General features: G+C 37.6%; 1 protein-coding gene across 1 annotated transcript in view; it reads left to right on the forward strand.

The window, feature by feature from the left end:
- llgl1 (LLGL scribble cell polarity complex component 1) overlaps positions 1–8,830 on the forward strand; it is an 83,974-nt gene extending 75,144 nt beyond the window's left edge. Inside the window, exons 22-23 of the mRNA XM_066688960.1 lie at positions 901–980; positions 6,109–8,830. Of these exons, the coding sequence (XP_066545057.1) occupies positions 901–979 (79 nt within the window). The 3' untranslated portion in view covers position 980; positions 6,109–8,830. The remainder of the gene's footprint in view (positions 1–900; positions 981–6,108) is intronic.
- The last annotated feature ends 1,304 nt before the right edge of the window (positions 8,831–10,134 follow it).

The raw sequence follows: 10,134 nt of genomic DNA on the forward strand, positions 1-10,134 counted from the left end.
TTGTACTGATAATGTTGAGCTAGTACTGTGAATGAAAGCAGAACAAATTCATGTATTTTCTTATTGTTTGTACATATCGAAATAAATATTTGAATAGTCTTTCTTGTAAACACATTTGTTAAGGGGTTTTGTTGATGTATTCTTAATTTGTATTAGCACTGAATAGGAGTGCAACATTTATGTATCAACATTTGACCTCTATGTATTTGTGGATTCTGTGATTTTAATTTTTCATTTCAAACACACATAACTGGTGTTCAGATCATTCAAAAGGACAGAACTGCATCACAAACACTTTGGGTTCCTGTTTCATTGTATGGGTGGAGAGCAGTTAAAATGCTTTCATAACTCATGGATTTGAACATTGTTACAAGTCTTAGCAAAGACTACACTGAATATATAATAGAGAGGGTAAAATTGACAGCTGTAAGTTACTTTCCGTGATTATCAATGACTACATTCTTGCATTTGACAGCATGTGGATAATTTGTTCAAATGTAAAATTAAAACTAAGCCCAAAATACAAGCCTGTATTAGAAGCAATAGATTTCATTTTTCAGTGTTGTCATACAGTTCAAGTTCAGGCTGTTGAGGCTACAGGAAGATCCATACAGAAAATAAATCTAGTGTCCTGAAATTATTTTATAAATTATGTTTGCAATATGTAGAAAATGGCGACCTATATAAATGCATTTATATTATAATAACTTTAAAGAAAAAAAAAATGTTTAAATTAATACTAATCTATATACAGAATATTTTTGCATATTGTCATATATATGTAAAACATACTTTCAGCATGTTTCTTTCTCTTTTGCTGTATGGGGACCAATACAGATGTGGAAAATTGCAACCTGCAATCCACATCCAAGCTTCACAATCCTTGCATTTCCATTCCAGGTCTGCAGAGGAAGCCGAAAAAAATTTGAAGAATATTTCCGAAGAAGATGCACGGTCCCCTGGAATCCTCATCAAATAAGGTGAGTGAGGAGCTCTGACAGTGTGGCACATTCAGCTGGGCCCAGAACAAAGCAACATCATATAGAGTGTAATCTAAATACTGCCACAAATGGGCCCCTTTAAAATTAATGATGGTCTCCTCACAGGATGTGAACATGGTTCCCTGTTTATATAAACCCTTCTTTGTCAAGTTGTTGAAAAAAATAAGTTGATACATTGCACATTTTGCCATGTGAGCTTTGTTTGATGTTTTGTAGGGTATCAGATCCAGAATCAAGTGATCAGATTTGTTTGTTTCTCAGCGTGGATCTCAGCAGATGTGTTAATGTGAGGGAACTGGTACAGTTCGCATGTGAGAGCTGTTCTGGACTTTATAGTGTCTATTCCCCCTTTCATTGTGACAAAATAGCATTTTGCCCGTTTTCCCCCTTTGCACCCCTGTATAGCTTCTTTATACCACCCTTTACTGTTACATTCAATGCCTGTGCCAGATTTGACAGTGTAGCAATGGATGATTAAGTTTTATATACTGAAGTACCACATATCTATCACTTCTGCATTTTGTCTGGAGGAGTGTGTTGCTCCTCTACCCTCCTGTAAGTCAGGTGTTCATTCCTGCTCTCTTCCATCTCTCTGCAGTGTTTTTAATCACAATGTCCTACCATCACTGGCCTGCTAGTTTCCTGCAGGCAATTCTGTCACTGTGGTCTGATGTGCCTGTGTATCATCTCACCCTTTCATCTTGGTGAAGGAGGACTGTATGTGCCTCACACCTCTCATGGCCGCTGGAGTTGCCCTTTCTATGAAAAAAGTTTGCTTTTCCTTTCCCCCAACCATTTCTCACTTCTTCCTGTAGCAGATGGCCGCTCCCCCACAGACTCACCAGAGTGGTGAAAGGTAGATATTCATTAACAACTCTCAAAGTAGAGTCAAATGTAGAATACTAATGTGACGATAAAACCTGTATTTTGTGGACAATTGAAAAAATGTGCATGAAATACAGCAAGACTGTACACAACAAATACACCTAGTGAGTAGCAGTTAAGATTACACTTTATTTCAGAGAAGCTTATTCAAGGATATGTATGTATACATAAGTATTGGGCCCCCTTTCTTAAATATCTTGTATATTGCATCTTAAATACTACCTACTAGGATTAATCTATGTTCAGTAAACTTAAATGTTAAAAATGTAACAATATATGCCATAAAGATGAATAATGGGGGGGGGGAATGGAGATTATGGTATCACAGTGGAGATCCCAAAAGAAGCTAGAGAAGAAAAATTAGAATTCTTCCAAAAATGTTCAGTGATTCAGAATTAAACAAATACCCGATAAATGAAACGATGCAACTGTCATACTCCTTCACACACAACGACAAAGATGATCTGAACTATAGGCCTATTAGTCTACTTACCATCGACATTACAAAGGGATTAAGACATCGCTTTCAAGACCCACTAGCCTTTCTCTATACCAAGAGAACAAGCAGGATTCAGGACTGGATCGAACACAATGGATGTAGGGGATATGAGTTTCCACTGTGCCTGGGCTTTAACAACTATGAGAAAATGTTTGATTTCAATATATTCATCAGGGCTCTAAGAAATCAAAACATTGAGGAAATGTGCATCAATTGTATGAAATGTATCTACAACTATTTCACATCAAACAATCCGACTCCACCAAGACACTGACAAAATCAAGACCTGCAAAGGAGTACTTCAAGGAGAGACCATCTCTCCAAAACTCATGGTAACACTTGAATTGTTAAAGATATTGGACTGTGAAGAAAAAGGAAATTGAGAAATGGAGCTGACTTGAAAAAAAAACTATGATTTGACAATGACATCCTCATCTTTGTAAAAACACCTGAGGATCTGCAGCTTCAAATTCAGGAAATATCAGATGCATGTAAGAAAAAAGGACTAAAGTCAAGCTCAACAGCTCTGTTAAAACCTATAACAATGGAATATACTGAATATCAAAAGATACTTGGAAGTATTAAGTTAGGTGTACCTTAGCTAACAAATAAGCACAGATGGTGAGATTTTTTGTAGAAGAAGTCAAAAGTGAAAATGGGATGCACTACATTCGGAAGAAATTACACTATTGAAAGGAAATCTACAAATTTGCCTGAAGAGAAAAGTATTTGATCAGTGCAAACTACTGGTGCTTACTTATAGCCCTGAAACTGAAACCTGGTCACTAAATACAAACATGATACAGAAACTGGAAACAACACAAAGAAGTATGGAAAGATGCATGATTGGAATAGTTTGGACCAAGAGACTGAAAAACTAAGAAATGGATTGAAGAATAAACGGTGTCCTCATTGAAAGAGTGAGAATGATACAATGGCAGTGGTGTTTGAGGAAGAACAGAGGAAAGATTTACAAAAGATCCTAGAGAATGGATCTCAATAGATTAAAAAGAGAACAAAACAAAATATACCAGAAGATCACATAAAAGATGGGAAGATGAAAAAAGATTTGGTGATGTGACCTTGAAAACAGCCAAAGTGAAAACATTTTAGGGAGGTCTTCATCCAGCAGTGGATTGATAAAGGCAAATGATGATGATGATTGATATATAATCGGATAATAATCCATGTAGTTCTCCTGCAGAGGTTTAAAATACCAGATTTTTTGCTTTTTTCTTCCTCCTGTGGTGTATGTCCTCTTGTTTCCATCCAGTGGCCCAGTGTTCTGCCAGTAGCCAGGCTGCCAATATTTTCTAAAAGGGCAAAAAAAAAAGTGTTTTAGTACCTCTGTAAAGCACTGACTGCTGTTAATTAAGTGTGTGAGATGCAAAAGCAAGAATGTTTTCTGCATCCCATTTTTTAAGTGAAAAGCGATAAAATAACATTTAGTTTCCCCTGGTTAGAAAATAAAATCCAAATTGCAGATGTCTTTACTTTGCTGAGTCAGTCCCTGGTCTGAGATTAGAGAACCTGAGAGTTACTCCCATAAGCCATTATATTCCAATGAACTGCATTGCTGCTTTCTATGTAGGGACCGTAGACGGGATTCGGGATGGCAGGAGTGATTTAACCGTGGATGTGACTTCTTTTTTTCGTCACAGAGAGAGCGAGTCCACGGTGAACGGATACTCTGTATTCAGACAGGGTGTCGATTCTCAAGGGAAAGAAGCTGCTGGGAGCTCAATGAATGCGAGCTTTAAAACTGTCTTTTTGTCCTGGATCTGTGTAGCACAGGAAGATGCCCAGTGGAGTGGATATTTTTAATGAATAAGGCACTTCACGAGGGGATTTTGGCAAACCATGGAAGGATTTCAGTGCCCCGCAGTGATACAGGGAGAGAGAGAGACTGGCACTCCTATTCAGGCTTTGTCAGCCTCGCCCAGTCGCAGGATCACAATGACGTTTTTTTAGGAAAAGATGCCATCTTTCCGATGTGCCCACTTTTTCCCTTTGAGAGAGAGAGAGAGAGACACTATTATACAGGAAACGGTTTATTGGGAAAGAAAAACAATTCCCCTCACTCTGTACTGTCAAGCATACACAGTATTTGTGAGCTGTGTGTAAAACTGGAAATAGACTTCCTTTCTCACAGCCATTGTTGACTCTATAATAGCCTTGTGTGTTACCTGTCTACAGTTACATCATTACAGATTTTGATCAGCCTCACTAATCGGCTTTGTGGGTTTTAGGAATTCCCAAAGTATTAATTTATACTTCATTCAAAGCTAACAATTCAGCTTTCAGTTATTTAATATCAATGTTTAAATATGAATGCTGCCCTTGACAGCCTGTTAAAATGGACCTCAGCCAGTCCTCTTGCATTGTGCATTAAGAGCACAGTAGTTGACAGAAGTGAATTGTGGGTGCACCATTCTATACCCAAGTTATCTGATTCTTCTTCTTCCTCTCTTTGTTCCCCTTCCTTTCCTTGTTTTTGTTTTTTGTTTTCCTTTGTCATCTTTGTCCTTGCTCCTGGTGTGATTTTTCTCATGTTTGTGTGCTGTAGAACAGCTGGGACTTTTTGAGGTGACATCCCCTCTTCCTGTATGTGAGCACAATACATTTGACTTAAATGGCCTATTGTTGCAATTCTGAAAGAGTCCCTGGAAGTTGTCTGCTCTTCGACACAGGGGGATTTTTGGTCTTCATGTACTTCTCTATATGAAGTATTAGTCACTTGAGCACAATGTTGGTTTCCTTTAGCATTTGTAGTTCTACGGATAAAAGGTTTGCTTTTTGTGTCTTTGTGTCATCCAGTTTGAAATGAATGAAAACCAGTTCTTTAGCACCCCTATGTGGACACTCATGTCATAACTTTTGTAATAGCATCATATAATTCTTTATCAAAGTTGAAGTGTTTTGGGCTATACCGTTTTTATTGGCAAACTGACATGGGAAAATTATACAAATAAGAACATAAGTAAGTTTACAAACGAGAGGAGGCCATTTGACCCATCGTGCTCCTTTGGTGTCCATTAATAACTTAGTGATCCAAGGATCCTATCCAGTCCATTTTTCAATGTTCCCAAATTTGCGGCTTCAGCCACATCAGTTTGTTCAGATTGTGACGCCTCTCTGTGTGAAGAAGTGTCTCCTGTTATCCGTCTTGAATGCCTTGAAGCCCGATTTCCATTTGTGTCCCTGGGTGCGTGTGTCCCTGCTGATCTGGAAAAGCTCCTCTGGTTTGATGTGGTCGATGCCTTTCATGATTTTGAAGACTTGAATCAAGTCCCCACGTAGTCTCCTCTGTTCCAGGGTGAAAAGGTTCAGTTCCTCAGTCTCTCAGTAGGACATTCCCTGCAGACCTGGAATAAGTCTGGTTGCTCTCCTCTGAACTGCCTCTAGAGCAGCGATATCCTTCTTGAAGTGTGGAGCCCAGAGCTGTCCACAGTATCCAGATGAGCTCTAACTAGCGCATTGTACAGTCTGAACATCACTGCCCTTGTTCTCAATTCTACACTTTTGACAATATACCCTAACATTCTGTTTGCCTTTTTTTATTGATTCCCCAAATACATTTGTATTGGGCACTAACATAAAGTAGGTTGTTGATCTCTTCTGTGGGATGGGGGAAGGATTGGATTACGTTCCGCTGTCACCTGGACATGCCTGTATCGTACCTGAATGTTTTACTGAGAATCCTACCTTGTGTTTGTCTTGAAGGTAGTCGTGGTGGTGGTGAAACTACATTGGAGACTGCTTGATGAAGCCATGCAGAGCTCAGATTGACTGAAAACAATTGACCGTGCTCAGACGCTGGACTGGAATGCCTGCTTTCTACAGGATTATGAGGAGCGATGTGGAGAAGGGAGCTCGTCCTCTTGTGCCAAAAAGACGGTGACTTGCCACTTTCTGTTCATTATTATTTTTACGATTATAATTTTTACAAAGTTCCCACCAGCTCTTCTCCCGCTCGCCTGCCTGTCTGCCTGCCTGCCTCCACCAAACGGCCTGCCTGGACACTTCACCATGCTAGACTAGACTTTAACAAACTGCCTTGGATGAAATGAGAGACAGATGAGACGGGCTGCTTGTTTGACAGATGGTCACTTCCAATTGTTTTCATTTGGGTTGGGTCCCTATTAAAAGCCAATATGCCTCAGAAATGGGATGGATGTAGCGGCAGTGTCGCCAACTCCCACAATTCCTGTTCCTAGAGCCATGACGTCCCACAGAGATCCTAAAGGAGCCCGCTGAGGAGCAACAGGATGGCAGACGCACACACCTGCTGATCTTTTTGACTTAGGATGTGTTTTTGTTTTGTTTTTTCCCCCCAGTTTTCTCCCCTTTCCCAACAAAACCTTTCGTGGTGATTTTTTTATTTTATTTGTATTATTATTATTATTATTATATACCACTATCTGATCTCATATTTTTCACTTTCCATTCTTTTGCTCTGGTGTCCAGCTATTGCCAGCTGCACATCCTGAACATCTTTTGTACGATTTTCATTTTTTTGTTTTCTTCACTTAACTGCCCCTTACTTTTTATTTGGTTGAACTTTTGCAGTTGATGTGAAAACCAAGAAGCCAGTGAAGTCTTTTGGACCCTGTGGGTTTGTAGACATGTGGGTGGAGTCATTTTAACCAGCACTCTCTAGGTGTTGGGTCCTTTTTTCCTTTGTGTTGCATCTTTCATAGACTGAGTTTTTTTTTTTTTTTTTCTCCTCTTTGATTGTCATGGCCTGTATTTATTTTCACTGTCATCAAAAGTCATTCAGTTTTGTAAAATGATTGTTAGTGAACTTGGAAAGCAAAGCCTGTGACCTAAACACTGAGCTCTTTTAGAAAAGATACCTAGAATTTCTTTTTTTTTTAAATGAATACTTAAAAGAACACTTTTACAGTCTGTGCATCTTTACTCAACTAGTGGAGCTGTAGTCACTTTAAAGGACGATATTCACTTTTAATAATGTACATGTATTTTTTTTTTTTCATTCTTACGTTGACAGTATTAACATATTATGAAGAAACTAATCATTTATGATTTGTATTTAAAGAATGTTTTAAAGGTACTTGTGTGTAGCTCACCATCTTTAATTTTTATTTTTATATATACTTTTAATTTAGTAAAGCTGTGAGCTTTCAGAAGATAAAAAGCTGGAGAAAGAATCGCGCCTTTGGAAATGATGCTTGAGTGATGCAGACTGCACTGCTGAGATGTTTTCCAAGATTTGTCTTCCCCTTAATATTTCAGGGCATGGACAGTACAGGAGATGCTCCAACTAATAAAAGAGTTGGGGGTGCAGATTTAATATTGTGATGTTATAATCCACATTAAGGACTTTAACACCCAGAGAGTAGTCTCTCTTCTTGGTGCCGATATTTTAAATTTTGAGCAAGCTGTTTAAACCGGATTAAATCGTGCCATGCCTTTAATTCATTTTCACCCCCCAGCTTTCACTGATGTTGGAGAAAAAGCCTTCTGATATCCCAGATCGTCTCGAGGTATTTTAAATGGGTCAATCAGAGCTGCAGTTGATTTTCAGAGTAGACGTGTGGATCAAACTGTGCTTATAATATAGGAAATGTTTTCACTTTCTGAGCACCTGAAATGCTGTCTACTGCATGCACTTGTGGACAATTACAACTCTGTACAACCCTGCATTGTCTGTCCCTTTTACTTTTACTCCTGGATAACCAAACACAATTTCACATAACTTAGCCTGTAAAATACACTCCATGCTGGGATTCAGAGTTGTCAGAAAGTTATATCTATTTATCTGTGATTGGAATAGTACAGAAACCCTGCAGACTGAAACGAAAGACTGATTGAAGTTTGTAATTAGCAACTTATTAACAGGTTCATCTGTGTTAAAAATCACGTTGAAGGAAATAGTGCCTCCCTTGCCAAAGGTTATTTAGCTGCTATTATTTGGACATATGGAAATGGACATTATAGAAGTAGTGTGCTTAACTGACATTTTAAAATCACATTGACTAGGTTTCAGCAATGTGTACTGTATGACATAGTGTGGGTGGACCTCCAGGGAACGAAATGGTCACTTGAGTGAACCATGATGCTGGAAACGCGAGCACAGCTGGTCTTGGTGAGAATTTGCCAGGGATAAAATGCCACAGTTTTTCCATACTTGTTTCTGTTCTTAGAACCACTTTATACTTTCAGAGGGACCCCACCAAGGTAGTAGTCTATTTTTTATATATATTTTTGTGTGTGTATGTTTCTTTCATTAGAAAATGACTTTTTAAATTAGATATGGTTTAAGGTGGCACCTATCCTGTGAAATTTTTGTTTGTTTTTGTTACATGACTATAGTTTACAGTAAAAGTTTCTGTAGAATGTACCTGTTACTTACTTTGAGTTAGCATTAAATAATTGAAAATATTGGTTTTAATGTTAATAATAAAGCATTTACTGCCTATTATTCTGCTTGATCTTTTATTTCCTTGTGTTCCATAAAACAATTAATCGGCAAAAACATGAGTCTACTAACCATTTATAACACTGGGATAATTCTTTACCTGTTCTCTACATTAGTTATTTTTTCTTTTTTTTTCATGTCATGAAAGTATTTGGCAATATTCCTTCAGAGTTCAATTCAATTTTGAACAGATTTTTAATAAGCTCAGATTCATACAATAAACTGCATTTCCTATTGTAAACAGTTACAAAAGAACTGCATATAGGTAAACCTATGCAAGGTTTCCTTGCTTTTACTACGCTAAATCCGTTTAAATACATTGAGCTGGAACAGAGCGATTTGTTTTGCAATGCATGCAGATACGAATGAGTGGCCGTTCAGTTTAAAAATGCATTTTCTACAGATTATGGCATATAACAGAATAATGTAAGAATGTAAATAGATTTGCAAGTCCATTACATGGTAAAGTGTAACCATAATGAATATTAAAATAACTAAATACATAATGATGTGTACTAAATGGCAAATTAAACACAAGCACAGTACATGTTGTTTTACACTTTTTTTTGTAATGCTTTTGCCAACACTCGTCTCTATGGCTTTCATGTGAATGTTCTCAACAAATCATAGTGTTTATAAGACAATTGTTTGGCCTTTCAAGGACAGGAAACCACTGTAACTGTTGGGAGTTTTCACAATTACCAGAAAATAACTTTGTATACAGAAGTATACAGTATAACACAAACATTGTATATCTTGCAGAAAAATTAATCTACAAGCTGTAAAACTAATTGACAGGCACCACCACAATATGAAGATGACCAGTTTGGGGGATTTACAGTATCCCTGTGGCTAAACTTGCGTCACTCAGAAGCGCCATTCAAAATTAGATGCATGATTTCAAATCTCCTTCCACGTCTCTTGCTGTCATAGTTCACATAGTGTCAATAACAAACTAGAGAATTTGTGCTTTGGCTTCTTTTCATAAGATTTTCAGCTTGCTCTGAATGCAAATCTTTGAAATGCTGTAAGAAATGTAATGCCCCTTTCTGCTCTGACTGTCATGTGGTAGTATTTATGAAATAAGTGTAACTCCATTCAAGTTATTCCTGTTTTTACTTTAAAATGTCAAAATAAATCCAACCATAGAATATTCTAGATGACAAATCTTAAACACAAAAAATGTGTTCCTTTAAACCTAAATTGCCATGGGTTTTGTAATGTATTCCACAAACTGAGTACAATATATTGAGTGTTTCATGATCATAAATGAATTGCAGGTTGTGACAATTGGGTCTTTGAGGGAA

Source organism: Amia ocellicauda, chromosome 17, assembly GCF_036373705.1.
Source record: "Amia ocellicauda isolate fAmiCal2 chromosome 17, fAmiCal2.hap1, whole genome shotgun sequence".
NCBI classification, from domain to species: domain Eukaryota; kingdom Metazoa; phylum Chordata; class Actinopteri; order Amiiformes; family Amiidae; genus Amia; species Amia ocellicauda.